The following is a 20,187-nucleotide window of genomic DNA, read 5'->3' on the forward strand; positions in this document are numbered from 1 at the left end:
TAAATTGACATATTAGAGGCAAAAAGCATCTTCAATATACAGGTCTCTCCACACAACTGAAAACAATTGCACTTAAGTGATATATCATCCATTCTGCAGGCATGTATATATGCATATATTTATTATTATATAATTATATATATAATTGCCTTTATGGTTTATGTACATCATCTTACATAAGACAAATAAAGTAATAGTGATGCTTTAAATCAAAGTTGCTTCTGATCCATGAGAATAAACTTTATTATCTCTAACTTGCCTCTCACACGCAGACACACATTCATATAAATATATAAAATATATATATACTTTAAATTTAATTTTGTGTGTGTTAAAGCAATACAAGGGAAACTGCACAATACAATGCAAGGGAAACTAGGCAAAGGAGGGGGCTGGGGAGGAAAGACGAGAGGGAAACAGTGGAACGGGGAAAACATTTACAATAATATTATGTGAAGTGATAGATGCTATATAAAACACTGTTCCCTACAACACGGATTACACCAAAGATGATAGAGCGGATCAATCTTTGGAACGGATTACACCAAAGATACTAGAGGAGCATTGCCCGCTGCCTCGGGCTGACGCTTGAGGCTCTCCCGCCGGACAGAGAGCCTGGTGCCGGCCAGCCGCCTTCATCTGGTATCGGGAGGGACCGAGAATCGGTCCTGGATCAACTCAGGAGTGGAGGAAACGTCCTCTTCCCCCAAAGATACTAGAGGAGCCTCTAGTTTCTTTGCTCTTCCCTGCGACCTGATGTAAGCGCTTTGGTATAACCAAAAATTATGGAGCTTCTCCATAATCTTTGGGTATAACTGGAGTCCGTTCCCGCTACAAGATACTCGAGGATCTTTGCTTTGGATTACACAGAGGCATACCGGAAGTCGCGTTTGGCATAAACAAATGGCGGCCGTGACGTTCCGTCACGTACTACACTTCAGTCCATTGGATTACGGAGGAGTGGTCTATCTTGCTCCTCTATAATCTTTGGTATTACCTACTTTCTTTTCAAGCAACCATAGGCAACACAACACTTGTATTAAAACATGATGGGAATAGATAGGGTAAATGCAGTGTCTTTTTATCTAGGGAAGAGGAATTAAAAATAAGATTTTTAATAAAATTAAAAATAAGTTTAAGGTGAGAGGGTCAAGATTTAATACAAACCTGAGGGGCAACCTTTTCACTCAGAGGTTGGTGGGTATACGGAACGAGCTGCCAGAGGAGGCAGTTGAGGCAGATACCATAAGTGCATTTAAGAGATACTTGAATATGGGCCAAACACAGGGAAATGGGGCTGGCTTGGATGGGGCATCTTGGTCAGCATGCACGAGTTGAGCTGAAGGTCTGGTTTCCGTGCTGTACCACTCTATGACGTGCCATGCTAGATCTGGGCGGAAAACAGAGCACCCAGAGAAAACCCACACGGCCACAGGGAGAATGTACAAACTCCGCATAGACTGCACCTTTAGCCCGGATCGAATCCGGTCTCTGGCTCCATGAGGGGATATATGTGGTCTGATAAGCTGAGTATTTACACTATTGTCTTTTTTTTTGGCATCTATGGATTATGTTTACATCAGGGATTGGAGGAGGGAACAGCAGATTTAAAAAAAATCAGTGGAAAAAAATCCTGCTACTGTTCTTACATTAATAAACACTCGCACAGAATAAAACAGCTGCACTCAATCTTAGCACACGTGTTCAGCACTCCATTTCACTATAGTATTCTATATTTGGCAGGATTTACTTAGGAAAGCTTATATTCAATCGTCCACTCATAATGCGTCACCCACCAACACATAAATATGTCTCAAACAATCTACTCTGCTGCCTCACAGATATAATGATTTCATTCTCAAAGGGTGGTCTCGCAATGGAAGTTTCCACTTCAACAATCACTTCTATCAGTGTAAAATTCAAAAAGAAATATGACAGTTCTGTTATTTGCAGCAGGATAAAACTTCACAGAGAAACTCGAAGCCATTGTGTGAAATACAAGGAATATTAATTTTGCCAAATTTTAATTCACTATAAATTCTAATAAGAGTTGTAAATACAACATGGAAGCAGGCCAACTTGTACATGCATCCAAATCAGCACTCTGGGCGGGTCCTATTTGATTGTATTTGGTATATAGCCCTCTAAATCATTCCTGTCCGTATAGTTGACCAAATGTATTTTTAAAGCCGTAGTTATATCTGCTTCTAGTTTCCTCTGGCAACTCATACCTGATATAGACTGTTCTCTGAAGACCGTCTTAAATCTCTCTCCTCTCACAAGTCTGTGTCCTCTCGTTTTAGAATTTTCTACTCTGGGAAAAAGACTATGAGTATTTACTTTATCCATGTCCCTCATAGTGTAAGGCTCTGAAGAAAAACAATGCCAGCCTTTCCAACCTCTCCCTATAACTCAAGCCTGCAGTTCCGATAACATCCTGGTGAATCATCTTTTCACCCAATCCAATTTAATAACATAATTCCCAAAGCAGGGCAAGCAGAACTACACACAGTATTCCATGTGTGGTCTCAACTGCGACTTGTACAACTACATCGTAATGTCCCAAGTGCTGTACTCAAACCCCTTCCCAATGAAGGCATACATGTTACAACTGTGAAGCTGATGTTTAGGTAAAAAAAACACTTAATGCACGATACATCCCAAAATTGCATTATTATTGTTGGATTAAAAAAATTGCATTATGCTCAAACAATAAGATTTGTTTTGATATCATGCCTTACAACACACATTCATAATAGCATTAATTAAAGTAATTGCATAAATCTGATAAAATGATCTAATTATTTCCCACTTCCACTGCAGTTATTAATAAAATTGTTAGCTGGAATATATTATGTACATCTACTCTTTTGGGTAATTCAAATGAGGAAAATAACAGACTAGCATGTATATAATTCCTTTCACAACTTCAGACCATAATGGAATTTGGAATTGTAGTCACTGACATGATGTACAAAACAGTCGTCAATTTATGTATTAAAAAACCTCCAGAAACACCAATATAATAATGACCAGCCCCTCTGTTTTATTTCAAGAAGTTGATCACGGGATAAATGCTGGCCAAAATAGCAATAATAGCCTGGTGAGACACAAAATACTGGAGTAACTTAGCAGGTCAGGCAGCATCTCTGGAAAAAGGATAGGTAACTTTTAGTTTTGCGACCTTTCTTCGAATGAGCATCTACAGTTCCTTCTTATTACATTTTTTTAAATCATTAATAGCCTACTGCTTTTCTGCGAAAAATACTGAGATTTATCTGTGCATCAACAAGTGCAGAAAGGCCTTTGTGTAACATCTCATAAAAAGCAAGCACCTCTGTTAATGAAGTACTTAGAAATACTCACATATTTGCCTAGACTTTATAATCGAGAGTCCAAGGTGGGACCTGAACCCATAAACATTTGACTCGGGTGTGTGTTCTGCCACCCCTCTCCCTACCTTCACTCCATGAAGGAAAGCTTTTGCAACCTAGCCACAACATTTGTACATTAATTACTTCATGGGTCTATTTTCTAATAGAGTCATAGAGTGATACAATGTAGAAACAGGCCCTTCGTCCCAACATGTCCACACCGGCCAACATGTCCCAGCTACACTAGTCCTAACTGCCCGTGTTTGGTCCATATCCCTCCAAACCTGTCTTATCCATGGATACATGTTGGGATAGTCCCTGCCTCAACTACCCCCTCTGGCAGCTTGGTCCATACACCCACTACCCTGTACTGTACTGGGTCTTTCCCGTGCCTCAGCAGAATTTCTCAAGTTTAATTTGGCTATAACAAGGATAAATAATTCATTTAAATATACCGTTGTCCTTTCTCGTGATGTTCGACCTGAGCAGAATGATAAATTCCAGAGGAACGTTGTCAAACTCTGGGCTGTACATTCTTGATTTACAAAAGATCTCATCCATGGTAACCTTCATTGCGATTTATGTTCCCTTTATTGGGGAATTGTGGAAGCGGATTTAAACATGGTGGCACGGCGTCTGGTTGTAAGAGTGAGTGGGCATGTGTCAAATCGTTGTCATATGTTTGTGAGGGTGATCTTACTCCAAATAATGACCTTATTAACAGGCAACATGCCACAGATAACAAGCAACATCGGCAATGAAAGTCATTGTTAACCCAGACCTGACATTTCTTAATGCCTTCCCTTCCAATGTGTTTACAAATTATGCATAGTTTAATAGCGAGTAGGCTAACTGCACAACCACTAGTTAAAAACTTTAATAAAAGGTCTTTCAAACACAAACCATCAGGATGGCGGAAGGAATTCGCCATGAGATTTGGGATTTGAGTATTATCATGTCATACAACTTACCATCCACTTCATCTACCACGGCCCGAATGACTAAAGGAAAAACTCCTTTCTCGAGGTCAAAGTTCAACTAAAGGGAAAAAAGAAAAGAACGATTAACAAAGAAAATAAGTCACTTTTAAATTTAAAATAATATTCAATATTATTTTTACAAAACTTGGAGAATTCAAAGATACTGCAGTTTATATATTTTCTGCATTTCTCAGGAAAACACCATCGGTATTCAGGGAATGAAAAGTATTAATCTCCAATTAAAATGTTTCTTTTTAAAGTTTGTCTGATTTATTACAATACATTGAAATGAATGGTTATATTGTAGCATCCGCTAGCAACTGAGATCACAGTATCAGTTAACATTTGCTCTGGAGATGGTGGGTAGCTGAAATTTCCCAATAAGAAACTTGCTCAGAATTGGGGAATCTTTAGCTTTTCTTTAATTTTTGCAAAAGTTAAAATCTAATTAAAGTCCAGAAGTGTCAGCTATTAAATTTGCACTTGGGTAGAAACACAGAACAACTGAAAGTGTTGCGATAAGTGTGGAAAATGTGCTGCACATTGGTTAGGTTATGGTGAAGAAGAAATAAATGAACATGCAGGAGCATAGAGCTAAAATAAAATGTTTTTTAAAAGGATATATTACAAATGTAATGGATCTTCTATAAAAGAAACAAGTACTTCAGAACCCGTTGACACTAGATTAAAAGCCAATTAAAAATTGATTATTCATGAATGCATATTCCAAACTCTAACAAATTTGCCAATTAGTGGCAATTAGTTCTTAGAAAACTGTATTGTAGAGCTGAATCCAAGCTCAAGAAGTGCAACAATGTTTTATTCACGAAGGATGTTTTTAGATAATTTCTGAAAACTAAAATGAGTACAAAGCACCTTTGTTCAATTTGGCAATTGAAAAAGGAAGACAGAAGAGATTTTGGCAAACAAGAGAAAATAGAATATGCAGCCACTGTTTGACAGATGAGGTTGAAAGAGAGGTGCACTTCCTCCTAAAATGCAAAAATATTGACAAAACAAGGAAAACATACTTTGACAAATTCAGTCTGGCAACCCCAGATTTGAAAGAACTAGATGATATATCAAAACTAAGAATAATCCTTGGTGAAGGAAATACGGCACATCTTGGTGCACAATACGTAACAGCATGCCATAACCTGAGAGACAGTGAATGACCAACATGCACACATGCACACACACACACACACACACTAATTGACATTAACGGGGAGGGGGAGGGGGAGGGAGAGAGGAAATGAGCAAGGCAAGTTTTTAACAGAGTGGTGGGTGCCGAGAACGCACTACCACTGGTGGAAGCAGATTCAATACTGGGATTTATGAGTCTTTAAGATAGGCCCTTGAATATGCAGGGAATCCAGGGATATGAATCAGAAGCCGACAGAGGAGATTAGATGTATTTGTCATCATGTTCGGCACAGACATCCTGTCCTGGGCCAAAGGACCTGTACCTGTGCTGTACTGTTCACTGTCCTAAAGAGTAATGTAGGTAAAGCAATCACACAGAAAGCAATCAACAGCAAGATAATAATGACCACATTTTTTTTTTCATTTCATGCCATTGATTAACAATATTGGCCAGGGAACCGAGGATAATCAATACATTTTGCTTTGAAGCAGTACAACAGGACATTTTCCACCCCTTCAGTCAACAAATGGAGCCTCAGTTTAACATTTATCGAAAAGTCTTTAGCTCCAATGATCAGCACTTCCTTCATAGTCCAACCTTGACACCTGTGACAAGCTTCTGAGTCAGACATAAAGAATATTCACAACCGATATGAAGTAATTATGGCGAGTGTGGGCTTCAGGAAAATTTTCAACAAGGTATGAATGGAAGGTCATCAAAGAATGTCACTCAATAAGAATTCAGAAAAAATAAGAAATTGAAGTACAAATTGAGGGTTAAAGAAGAGGGCGAAAACAAAAGGCTTTGGTGAAGTATTTTTAGCTGGGAGTAGGCTAACAACATGCTGATGGGTTTAGTTCCTTAGCCAGTCCAGTACAGAATGAGAACAACAAAATTGCAGGCACTCTCAATGGAATTTATTACTCTTCCCGTTTCCATACTAACCCTTCTGTCCTGGGTCTCCTTCATTGCCAGAGTGAGGCCAGATGCAAACTGGAGGAACAGCACTTTATATTCCATTTGGGTATATTTCAACCTAACAGTATGAATGTTGAATTCTCTACTTTTTAGGTAAATAGCATATGTGCAAGAATAGGTGGCCTAGAAATGTTATGTGAAGAAAAGGTTTTAAACGCTGAAGAAAGGTGGTGCTTATTTTGGCATAACGAAATGAAGTAAATCATGTTAACATTCAAGAATAGATTGATTAGATAGATAAAGAATAAGTGTTGACAAGAGATTGTGACGTAATATTCAACCCAATTAGTATGATTGTCTCCAAAGAAGATGGAGTAAACTGAACCCATTCCCCATTGTGACATAATCTATTTCAGTGCAGACAAGACCTGGGTATGTACTGTATTGTACAGTTGTGTTTAAGGGAATAGAGAAACTCCTGGCCTCGTGTGCGGAGGGAAGTGCAAGGATCAGAATCTGGAAAGCTAGATACCAAACCATCAGATTCCTAAACAATTGGACAGTAGATTATTGATGTTTTATTGTACCTACTGAATCGTTGGTTTGGTACTGATATTACCCCAGCGGCCAATTGAAAGTTATTTTCTAAATGCTCTTTGCCACACTCCATTATTAATCTCAACCTTGATGCAATGATGCCTGTTCCTCAATTGTTTTCGCACAACGCCAACCTCATTCCCCAGAATCAAAGCAACAATGTCTCCCATCTCTGTGGGTCAGAAACATTAATCATGGAAGTTCTCTTCACACAATTTAAACAAATCCTTCCTTTGACTTTTACTGTAATATTGCTTCATCCAATTGACATCCTCCAATATCACAATTTAACAGCTCGTGCACATATCTAATTTCCCTGCAGATTTTCTCTTCTCCGTCTCCTCATTAGCATGATAACTCTCCTCTTGTTTCTTAACTCCAAACCATAGACTCTTCACCTCACCTCTCAAGGGCATCCTCTGGCTCCAACACTAAATCTTCTTTAATTAGCACTGCGATCCACTTCCATTTTTCCCTTCCCTATCTTTTATTAAACACCTTGTATCCTGAACTGTTAAGCACCATGTTTCAGTTCTTACAACTGTCTCACAACCTTTCATTATTTTGCGGCTCACCAACTTTAATCATGCTGAAATAATGTTTCTATTCCTCATGTTCTCTCTTGATTTACTTACCTACTTAGCCCACTTCCATTCAAATTTAACATCTGAATTCTTTGTGCACTGGATTCTTCCTTTCTAGTATCATATACAGGTGCCTATCCTCCTACTATTGAAGTTTAAAACCCTCCTCAGTCACACCACTGAACCTCCTGTCATGGGCATTATCCTGCAACAGATAATGTTGCACCCCTCAGTCTCTCCACCTCTGCTGTACAAGATGCATTGAGCAAGGTGAATGAGCAGCAAAGCTGCCGGCCCTGATGGCATCCCTGGCCGGGTTCTTAGGGCATGTGCTGGACAACTATCCCCAGTCTTTACCGACATTTTCAATCTCTCACTGGCCCAGGGTGTTGTCCCCACTTGCCTCAAGACATCAACCATCAGTTGCCCAAACAGTCAGCCACAGGGAGTCTCAACGATTTCCGCCCAGTGGCACTCACCCCTGTCATTGCTAAGTGCTTTGAGCGGCTGATCTTGGCTCACCTCAAAGCCAGCCTCCCCCCCCACACTGGACCCCATCAGTTTGCCTACCGGGCCAACAGGTCTACAGAGGACGCCATATCGGCGGCCCTACACTCTGCTCTGACCCACCTGGACAACACCAACTCCTACATCAGGTTGCTGTTCATTGATTTCAGCTCTGCCTTTAACACTGTCATCCCCGCCAGCTTGATCACCAAACTCAGCGGACTTGGCATCTCCACCTCCCTCTGCAACTGGACACTGGATTTCCTCACCAACAGACCACAGTCTGTCAGGGTCAACAACCTCACCTCCTCCACTATAACACTGAACACCGGCGTGCCACAGGGCTGTGTGCTCAGCCCTCTCCTCTACTCCCTCTTCACCCACGACTGCATCCCTAAGTACGGATCCAACGCCATCATTAAGTTTGCTGACGACACCACGGTGGTAGGACTGATCAGTGACAACGATGAGTCGGCCTACAGAGAGGAGGTCCAGCACCTGACAACCTGGTGTGCCAACAATAACCTCGTCCTCAACTCCAAGAAGACGAAGGAAATTATTGTCGACTTCAGGAAGGTCAGAGGAGGCAGTCATATCCCCATCCATATAAACAGGGACTGAGGTGGAGCGCGTCTCCAGCTACAAATTCCTCGGGGTACATATCTCGGAGGATTGTCCTGGTCCCTCAACACCTCCAAGCTGATCAAAAAGGCACAGCAGCGCCTTTACTTCCTGAGGAGGCTCAAGAAAAGCCCACCTGTCCCCCCAGATCCTGACCAACTTCTACCACTGTACCATCGAGAGCATCCTGACCACCTGCTTCACGGTATGGTACAGCAGCTGCACTGTTGCGGACAGGAAGGCACTACAACGGGTGGTGAAAACCGCGCAGCACATCATCGGTGCCCCGCTCCCTGCCATGGATGCCCTCCACCGAAAGCGGTGTCTGAGACGGGCTGGGAAGATCATTAAAGACCCCATCCCACCCCAACCATGGACTGTTTGCCCTCCTCCCATCAGGGAGGCGGTACAGGAGCCTCAGGTCTTGTACCAGTAGGATGAGGAACAGCTTCTACAATTATACCATCACATTGCTGAACTCGGAGTCCCGCCGATAGATTTCTCCGATCCCTCCGTCCCCATTGTTTAATTATTCTGCATTTTTGATTATTCTGTATCTTCTTTTTTTTTAAATTTCTATATGCACTACTACTACGGACTGACGCAAAACTGCATTTCGTTGTACCCATACTCAGTATTTGTGCAATGACATTAAAGTTGAATTGAATTGAATTGAATTGATCTGGGTCAAGCCATTTTGAACAGGTTCCAAAGCCCAAGCATCTGATCCATGTTTTCAGCCATGCATTAAATCTGCAGAATGGTCCTAACCCAAAACGTCACTTGTCCATTCCCTCCTCAGATGCTACCCGACATGTTGAGTTCGTTCAGAACTTTGCAGATGCTGGAATCTTGAACAAAGCAATTTCTTGTGCCTCCATTAAATCTGCCTCATCTTCCCATATCTATTCTCGTTAGCATGTGGGGGTGAGAATAATCGGGAGATTATTATCTGCTTTCTAATTTATTCCCCAACTCCTTTAAATTTGTTTATAAACGTTTGAATTGCTCATCGGTGCCAATATGCATCTATATTTCCTTTCTGCATCCTCCCCCCACCAAACAGAATAACCCATAGATTTAGTAAATCAATAGTGAAGTCCAGGAGAGCTAAAGATAAATCTGTAAAACGTGATGATTGATGGCTTACCCATAGTTAAGTCCTCAAAGACTGAGAAAATTACAGGGATGAAGAAAGGAAGGCTTAGCTTTAACATGGGCTTCAAAGACAGAGGTGATGGAATGAGTCAGCAAAGTTATTGTGGCAAAAGAGGAGGCAAACGACAAGGTGTTTGATAGTGTTGCTGTAAGTAACATACAGGAGCTTATTTTTGCAATCGACATAAAGCTTAAAATAGAAAAATGTGCGTGGAAAAGTTTGCAAGACATGATGGAATCGTGCAGCACAGGTACAGGCCCTTTGGCCTACTTTATTCTCCCTACATTTGTAAGAACGCTCCCCAAATTCTACTACTCATTTACTCTGTAGGGTTAATTTATATTGCCCAATTACCTTACCAATCCATATCTCTGGCCGCAGGAAGAATATGCAAACCTCATAAAAACAGCAGTGAAGGTCAAGACTGAACCCAGGTCACTGAAGAGGCAAGGCAGCAAGTCTACGCTACATTCTGCTGTGTCACCCCAGATGTGGTCGTCATGGGGTACAATGATTGATATGTAAATGGGAAAACAGGCCATGAATATGTTGGAGTATTTCTATGATTCAAAGCAGAGGCTGTGAAAAATGGAAGGAGATTATTTTGATCAGCAATCAAGGAAACGCCAATAATTCAATAATTGATTATGAAGGGGGAATTTAATTTATGCAGATGGTGGGTTAAAAATGTTGCCGTTGATTGAAAGTTTACTTAAATGAAATCATTCATTTCAATTTGATAGCTAAACTCAACTGGCTATATAAAATCCAAGGTACACACAAAGTGCAGGAGTAACTCAGCGGGACAGCCAGCATCCCTGGGGAGAAGGAATGGGTGACGTTTCGGGTCGGGACCCTTCTTCAGATACCTCCAGAAATTTACTACAAAGTTTGAATTTTGTAGCCAAGCAATTAGAAATGTTCCAAGTCATGAAACCAGAGTCTGTTTTGCTTATCTAAAACTTGACAGAACCACAATTATTAACAGTCTTTTTATCAAATGCTTGAATTTTGTACGAAATCCAATGGGAACAGACAGTGCATCATCATACTTATTCAGGAAACGTACTTCACAGCCACTTCACACATTTGGGAAACCATGCATGAAATTAAACATTACAATTCACAGAAAAGAACCCCATTTGTTATCTACAGTATCGGTACATATTGTACGTTTGGTTTAAAGAGAAACACAACATAATTTTCCATTAACACTGTACAGGGTTTTCTCCACTCTTAAAATTGTCTCCATAAGACTAAACACCTGCAGTTTGCTCCATGACTTACAAACTTTTGCCACCCACATTTTCCTATTTTAAGCTATAATTTCCTCAATGTTTGAGCACTTGTGGCTCAGCAATCAATTATCACATGTTATGTAATTGTCTTTAGCTTGCATGGCACCACAAATTCATTTTATGATGTCATTTTAAGATGGTTGAGACAATGTATAAATGAATCACCACATAATATAACAAAAGAATGAAATCATCAATATGTACAAGCAGCTAGCACATGTACAATCTAAGTATTGATAAAAGAGATTTTTTTTTTTTTTTTTTTTTTTTGGAGAATGTACTATTGGAAATTAGTCCAGCTATGGTTCGAATGTATCATGCAACACACAATTCATTCAGCTGGTACAGAAACATGGCATCCTAATTGTCCAAATAAAATAAAAAAGCAACAATTAATGTTTAAATTAATAATTCAAGAGAATGCACAATGAAACATTTCAAAGAAATTCCACACCAAATAGGTTAAAACATTTAAAATCTTGAAATTGTAAAATGATTGTTAATTGTTATTAACAAAAAAAATATCGGCACTGCTACTAATTTAAGAAATATAAATGTTGATCATATCAACTAGCCAAGGCAAATATAACCAAATTTACCATTGGTAGTCTTAGTTCCGTTATTCCCACCCATTTTAAATAATGTGATCTGTATATAGCTTTGAATGGCATCAACACCCTCGGAGTCTGGGAGAAGTCACCACCAAAGATAATGATGATGCAAGCAAATTTAAATCTAGTGCTTCAGCTCTGCAATAATTAGCAAGCTTCCAGCTCAGATAAAAGGTTGGCATGGCAGCCGCAATTAATTCTGGACCTCAATTCATTATCAGTTAAAATAAAGTGCGGACACAATGTATCTTTAAAATTTTGCCTCTATTGATCTGTCTAGTTTACAGCAAAATAAATATCAAAACAATTAAAAAGGTGTTTTACAGGAGACTGCAAATGCTTTAAAAACTCAGTGAGAAATGTAATTGCAAGTTCAGCTAAATTCTAGTGAGGCTTTTAAAGCTACAAAGACTACAAAATTGCAATCTGTAATTCATATGTCTCCGTGGATTGTCACCTTGTTGTGGTGGAGAATCTTGTGTGATCCGGAGATCCTGAGAGCGATGCCGTCTGGAGCTATGCTCCTGGTAGGGCCACCCATGGCGGAAAGTAGAGGGGGAGGACTCTGACAAACAGCAATCCAACCAAGACCTCAACGGTGGCACAGGCGGAGGATGATGGCTGACCTTAGTGGAGCGTCACATCGGCTGGGAAGGCGGATGAAGGCAGCAGCAGAAAAGGGTCTCCGGTCGTCTTGGACTCCATGCCATTGGATCCTGACCCAGATCTGTGAAGGATCGTGTGGTGGCTGTCTGTGCACCAGTCTCCCCACGTTAAACAAATTCACGCACTGGAGACACCCATGGTCAGTCATGACAAAGGGGGCCTAAGAAGAACGTCTCTTAGATTCAGACCATGTCACATCTAAGCCTTTGGCTGGAATTTTGCTCTACCTTTTAAATGTGTTTATATCTACTGTTTTGTTTTCTCTGCCTTGCAACCTATCTTCAAAACAGTGTTCTGAAATAGCTTGTGAACAGATTTGGCCAACATAATTTGCTAATGTCCCAATCCCTTTAAAGGGCTTGTGTTACAAACATTCAGAATCTCTGCAATCTTCAATTGTTTTGAATCTAACATTGAAACAGGTACATTTAACATAAAAATGTTGTCCCTTCACACCTTGGTCCATTTTTTTTTGTTGAATGAGAATTTTGACATATATAAAAGTTCCAACATGCATGAGGCTACGTATAAAATTGACAAACTATATTTCTTCCCAGGATTAGACCCATGAAACTTAATGTATTCATCAGGCAAAGATAAAAGCTGAAAAAACTACAAATAGTGAATGCTGAACCAATGTAGAATTAATTACTGTGTTATCCTCTTCTGTTACACCCCAGTGCAATTAATAAAAAAAACATTTTGCATAATCCTACACAGGCTGAAATAATTCATTTTTCAGTAAATATTGAATGAATTTGCTGCTCAATTTAGAATTAACGTAATAATGTGAAGACAGATGCTCTCTTAGAATTCTCTCCAAATATTAGCAAGAAAATCATAAACACAAAATACTTGCGTAATCAGCTTCATGAGGAATTATATTGATTTTATTTTTGATTTTTTTTTTTAAATACTATTTTCTTCCCACCAATAATAATATAAAATCTCAAATAGCCAAATACCAATGAATGACACACAAAAACAAATTATATCAGTAGATTGAGTACCCAGTATCCAGTCCATAGACACAAAATGCTGGAGTAACTCAGCACGATAGGCAGCATTTCTGGATACAAGGAATGGGTGACGTTTCGGGTTGAGATCCTTCTTCAGACTGAGAGTCAGGGGAGAGGGAGGCACAGAGATATGGAAGGGTAAGGGGTGAAAACAAGACATCCCCTGACTCGCAGTCTGAAGAAGTGTTTCGACCCAAAATATCACCTATTCTTTCTATCCAGAGATGCTGCCCGTCTCGCTGAGTTACTCCAGCATTTTGTGTCTATCTGCAGTTCCTTCCTACCCAGTATCCAGTCCATCAGTAAGGTTTTGGATGTTCTGACTCCACTCTCCCACCTGATCCCATAGGGGGCGCTGTCCTGTGCACGGCTGCCCTGCCAGCAGTTGTCTGTCTTTTCACCATTTTATTTTTATTTTTAGTTAGTTAAAGTGTTTTGTTTGGAGGTCTAGACTTTTTTTATGTGGGGGGTGGGGGGGGAAGGGGGAAACTACCTTTCGGGGTCCCTACCTGGTCGGAGAGGCAGCTTTTCTCCAGGCTGCAGCTTCGACCCTTCCTCGCGGCCTACCAGCGGGCCGGGAGCGGCGTTTCCTGTCGCGGACCGCCCAGAACCTCGGCTTCGGCGGCGGCACAGCGCTGGAGCGCTATCGTGGAGTGGGCGATGCCTTGCCTGGGTCGCCGCGCTGGAGCTCCGGTGAGCTGAGACCGCCGGGAACAACATCGCGGAGCTGCGGGTCCGAGGAGCGGCCAGCTGCGCCGAACTTTACACCGGGAGCCTGGGATCTCGCGACGAGATCGCCAGTTGTGGAGCTCCAACCGGCGCGGCCTTGTCGGCTTCGGAAGCCGCGGCTTCCAGTACGGAGGCGGCCGTTCCAGGGTTCCCATGCCGCTGTGAGGACTCTCCCGACGCCGGAGCACCACCACCCAGCGAGAACGGCCAGGAACATCGGGCCTCTGTAGAGGCAACTGTGGAGGCCTCAATAGGCCCGACTATGGGTGAACTGGGGTTGGGGACTGGACTTTGTGCCATCCCTCATGGTGGGAGCCATTGTGGGGGGATGTTCTTTGTGTTTAAGACTCTCATTGGTGTTATGTCTGTATTCTTTTTTTGTGTGCTGCAAAATGGCAAAAAGCATTTCACTTCATTACACCTCGGTGTATGTGAATGTGACTAATAAAATACCTTTGATACCTTTGATCCCGAAAATCTTCGATAAAGCAAAAAGACCAAGATTATATCTCAAACTTGAATGTTGAGAATAACTTAATATATTCATGTCTCTTGAAGAAATTCATCTTCAGCCTTTAAAAAGGACAATCCCTCACTCTGATATTATGTTGTGTAACTCTGCACTTACCCATGGCACAGTCCTGATCTGTCAGGTCTCCTTAGAATCTTCTGTTTCAATGAGATCAGCTCTTGTCCTTCTAAATTTGAGATTAGGAGGGATTGGCCGAAAAGCAAACACTGGACAAAATGAACCAAAATACTCACCAGCACCCATTGACATGCAGGCTCACAAAAGAATGCTAGCATAAGTAAGGCTATGAAGGATTAATACAAGTTACGGAATCATATTCCAGAATGGGTTTCTGTCTTTAGAAGGAGAAAAAGTAAAAAATTAATGATGGGAAAAAATGAGTATATACCTCATCTTCCTTCCAGTCGGAGAAGTCAATCTTAAAAGAAGGAAGAGAGAAATGCTGGCTCACTCCTCTCTTGCAATGGACAGTCTCAGAGTGCATGGATGGGTGCTTTGATGTATATCTGAAACAAAAGGAAATAACATGTAAAAATGCATTCTCCTATCCATTAAACAGGCTCAAGTATCCAATGTTATCAGTGGTTAACTTTATCCACACCAACACATTACCAGTACAGGAAATACCAACATTTGCAACGTTTCAGAGTTCAGTACAAACACATTTTAAAAAGGAAGCAAATCAATTCAACAAGGGTTCCATCCGGTGTTTTTCCCCCCCGTTCTGAACAAAAAATAGAAATGTCAAGTTGGTGGTTACGGAACACTTAAAATCTAGACATTGTAAAAGTTTGAAATTAATAGATGGGCAGTGTGGGAAGGAACTGTATATGATGGTTTAAAACGAAGATAGACACAAACAGCTGGAGTAATTCAGCGGATCAGGCAGCATCTCTGAAGAAAAGGAATAAATAACTTTTTGGGTCGAGACCCTTCTTCAGACTTCTTCTTGATCGGCAAAGACAAGTTGAGCTGAAGGGCTAGTTTCCATGATTTATGACTATAACTATGTAAATTGCTGCTTTTGGGCAAGACACTGTAACTGAACAGAGAGGGAGGAATCTGAAGAAAGGTCCCAACCCAAAACATCTCCTATCCAAGGTACACAAAATTGCTGGGGAAACTCAGCGGGTGCAGCAGCATCTATGGAGCGAAGGAAATAGGCGACGTTTCGGGCCGAAACCCTTCTTCAGACTGATGGGGGGTGGGGAAAAGAAAGAAGGAAAAGGGGAGGAGGAGGAGGAGCCCGAGGACGGGCGGATGGGAGGGTGGGAGGAGACAGCTAGAGGGTTAAGGAAGGGGAGGAGACAGCAAGGGCTAGCCAAATTGGGAGAATTCAATGTTAATGCCATAAGGACGCAAGGTCCCCAGACGGAATATGAGGTGCTGTTCCTCCAATTTCCGCTGTTGGACTGTTGCTGAAGCTGCCTGACCCTCTAGGTTACCTTCCTGATGGGAGCTGTAGGTGTATGGAGACCGGATGTCCATGGGAAAGATGAGACAGTTGGAGTCAGGGAATTGGAAGTTATTGAATTGGCGGAAGGCATTACTGACGTGCCGCATGCAAGTGGGAAGGGACTGAACAAGGGCAGATATGGTGGTGGTGGGTATAAAGAAATGTATTGAGAGTTTCGAGCAGATGGAAATGATAGATAGATACCAGGGTGGGACAGATGTAGATGTGGTCAGAGTGAAGTTGAAAGCGCTGGAGGTCCAGAGGATGGCATGAGGTGATGTCTGAATGCTGATATTTGCAAGTTAATGTGGTAGTCAAAGTGCCGGACTACAACAGCACCAACCTTGTCTACAGGTTCAAGGTGTAGGTTGGGATTGATCTGAAGTGAATGGAGTTCTACACATTTAGATGGGTGAGTTTGGAGCGGCTGATGGGAGTTTACTTCTTAATCGGTTCCTTTTGTTCCTGTGCTCATGGCAACATAATAACCAACACCCACTCACTCACCCCACTGCCCTTTAACACAATGCAGCCTCGGAAATGAATGTTGACTCAGTTGACAAAAGTGCCAAAAGAGATGAAAGGTAGGTTAAATCAAGGAAATCCTACATTAAAATATGAACAATGTTTCCTAATGAGATATGCTTCAAAGCTTTTGCAGTAAACAATAGCATATTCTGCACTGCATGCTTTCTATTATCATAACTAGAATGCATTTCTAATCTTGTTTCATGGAGTTTCAAGAATTATAATTGTTTATTGAAATCAGCATTACAACTTGCACTCGGCAGTTTTTTTTTCCATAATGCTAAATTATAGGCAAACTACAGTGATTTTTAATTTAAATTCTTATTGATTCGTCTCAAAATCCACTTCATCTAGTGCCGGTAAAGTAATTGTCTGTCAAATCATATTTGAACAAGAGCAAAGACATGTCTATTTTATCCAGCAAGGAGCATGAGGGCAGGTCTCCCTCTGCCCTGAGATCATTGATGCCTAAGGCATGGATCACACTATATTCCCAACGAGGTCCACAGTGCAGTCTTTGGCTAGAAAGCAGACCCCCAGCTCATTAGACGACGTCTCCTAGCACAACCAACTGGCTGGGCAGACAAAATGACTTTGGTGGTCCAGACTCACTGGCTCGCAAAGTCAGCAAATTCTGCAAATGCCTTTGGTGTTCATAACCAGAGCCCATTGACATTAAATTAAAAACATTTTAATTTTATTGCTGACTGCTGACAACAGTTTCTGCTTTTGTTTTATGCTGCCAGCATCTGCATGTTTGCTTCATAATCATGAAGCTTTTCAGATGATGCTGAGAGAACGGGATCCCATGATAAAGGAATTCAGAATTAGAGTGCAAACCATCACAATAATGAGTTGGACACAAAAAGCTGGAGTACTCAGCAGGACAGGCAGGGAGACTGCAGTCTGAAGAAAGGTCTCAACCCGACACGTCACCCATTCCTTATCTGCAGAGGTGATGCCTGCCCTGCTGAGTTACTCCAGCTTTTTGTGTCTATCTTCGGTTTAAACCAGCATCTGTAGTTCCTTCCTACACATTAATGGGTTGTCCATTTCAGGAGGACCCGAGGAAGTATTTCTTCTGTGGGAATCTTTGGAATTCTATTCAAAGCTGAGATTCAGATTTCTGGACTGTGGAGGAGTTGAGTATTTTTGGGGACAAGCAGGAAAGGAATGGATGCCAAGATCAGGTCAGACTTGTGAAATGATAGAGGAGGTTTGAGGGGTTTCAGGGTATTAAAAAAAGATTCTTTAAGTGGCAAATTCTGCATTGTGGATATGTGCACATTTTCAAGCATGTGCAGAATATTTCAAGATTTGAAGAGATTTAGTAGCAGAACATATTCATGGAAAGTAATGGTCATCTAAAGCAGGGGCTCCCGACCTTTATCGTCCCGTTTACCCCACTGGCAACTTTTCAAAAGTGAATTTATGTCCACCCTGTCTTGTTCAGTTATTTGAGTTCACACTTCGACCATAATAACCGACTAAAGGGAAATTTTAAAATGCATTTTTTAACAAATCCAGAATCAACAAATTTACCCCCTGGGTAAGCGAAATTTATCCCCTGGGGTAAATTTACTCCAGGTTGGGAACCCTTGATCTAAAGGCAGTAGGGTTATCAAATGCAAGAATAGATTCAACTCTTCCAGCCTTTAAAGCTAATTAATGATCAATGGTCTCAGGAATTACATATCGATGTTGAAATAATAAAATAATCATTACATTTTGCTCTACAGATGTATCTGGTTGTTCTTGGATTCCCTCACCACCTTTCTGAATATTACATCGCCAGACAAACCATTCCCTTCTTGCATAGAATCTTTTGAAACAAACCTACAGCCTTCAGCTCTGGAATATTCTAATGTCTCTCGCTCTCTAAATTTCTCCTCCTCAACAAGGTGTCTTGAAATTACCTCTTTATCCACATTTTTGGTATTATCGCCCATGGATACTTCAATTACATCATATCCTTTACAGTGTACTGTTTACATATTCTGTTGTGCTGCAGCAAGTAAGAATTTCATTGTTCTATCTGGGATTTATGACAATAAAACACTCTTGACTCTTGAATTAGGTCCATTTATTTTGGATGGGGGAGCATTTCATCATTTAAAAAGCTGCAAGATAGTTACACATTAACTTGTGGTCAATTTATGAGTTTAGCCCACAGTCATTTAACAACTCCAGCCCTGTCAGACAGCCACTCCCAAATCCTCAGTTTTTTTCTGCACTGATTTAACAGGCACACGTTTCGTGGATGATAGCATCTTAGATTTATAGCTATAAATTTACAATTATCACCTTGAACCCCGCCTCCTCCCCAACTCCCTCTTAAAAACCACGTTCAGTTGCCACTTGTCTAATTCTAAACAACAACAATTACAACTCTGAAGAAGCTTGGGTCACATTCTAGGTGTGGTGTAACCCTGTGTTGCATCAGTTGGGGCACAGGGAATTCATCGTTACGGACTTCACAAATAACTAGCCAAAAACTGAGATTTTGGAGTAAAAATTGGCTCCTGTGGATTTTGTGAAATAAATAAACAATTGCAAAACGTATCTGATCTAATTTACCATGGACAACAATTACAGGTTGCTGCTTCACAGTAGTGGGCTATTTAAGGGATTTTCTTTGCAAACTGAAAAGGCAACTTTTTCTATTGACACATATACAATGACATTTTATCAACAACATCTATTTCTAGTTATTAAAACAATAACACTTTCTCTTCTGCCAACAATGCAATCAGAATCCCCTTGACAGCACAGCCACAGGGACATTGTTGTTGAGGGAAAAGAACTTCCTATAAAAATGCTTATTACATGGGACATGGGTTTCAAAAAATAATAAAATCCATCTAGACTGGTTTCTGGGAACACAACTTGCCTGCATCGTGGGGTTACAATATATATCTGTTCAAGATTCCGTTTGCTTGATTTAATGCAAGGTACTGAATATGAAATATAAATGTTATATCCCGCATACTTTGAACTTTCTAAAAATAGTAATATAGTAAGGCATCTTCCTGCATCTGCTGTTCCTTCTTGAACAATATAGTAAGGTTAACTGTTTGATTGATAATCAAAATTCAGAGCTAGTTATTAACTTACACTGCCATGCCACTCTGGAACTCCTCTGTTGCCTGGCAGTAGATCGTTATGGCAACACGTGCATCGGCATCAAAGGTGAATTCCACACTGTAAAGCACTTTCGGCTTCGAATTCTCATCAGGAGAATCGTCAGCTTCATCCTTGTATCTATGAGTAAAATAAATGTATACTTTTATTCATACACAGGATCTGGACATTTCTGGCATAATACATAGTTTAGTTTAGTGATTCAGCTTGGAAACAGTCCTTTGGCCCACCGAGTCCACGGTGCCGAACTGCCACTCTTACACTAGTTCTACCCTACACATTAGGGACAATTTACAGACGCCAATTAACCGACAAACCCG

At 40.9% G+C, this 20,187-nt stretch overlaps 1 protein-coding gene across 7 annotated transcripts in view; it reads right to left on the reverse strand.

Moving 5' to 3' along the window:
- Positions 1-20,187, reverse strand: part of LOC116985887 (E3 ubiquitin-protein ligase MGRN1-like) — a 96,824-nt gene that overhangs the window by 49,061 nt on the left and 27,576 nt on the right. For all 7 annotated transcript variants that reach the window (XM_033040997.1, XM_033040994.1, XM_033041001.1 and 4 more), the window contains exons 4-6: positions 19,841-19,987; positions 15,131-15,248; positions 4,346-4,412 (exon numbers count right to left, since the gene is read on the reverse strand). In XM_033040997.1, coding sequence (XP_032896888.1) covers positions 4,346-4,412; positions 15,131-15,248; positions 19,841-19,987 — 332 coding nt within the window. The remainder of the gene's footprint in view (positions 1-4,345; positions 4,413-15,130; positions 15,249-19,840; positions 19,988-20,187) is intronic.

Source organism: Amblyraja radiata, chromosome 22 (assembly GCF_010909765.2).
Source record: "Amblyraja radiata isolate CabotCenter1 chromosome 22, sAmbRad1.1.pri, whole genome shotgun sequence".
Taxonomy (NCBI): Eukaryota; Metazoa; Chordata; class Chondrichthyes; order Rajiformes; family Rajidae; genus Amblyraja; species Amblyraja radiata.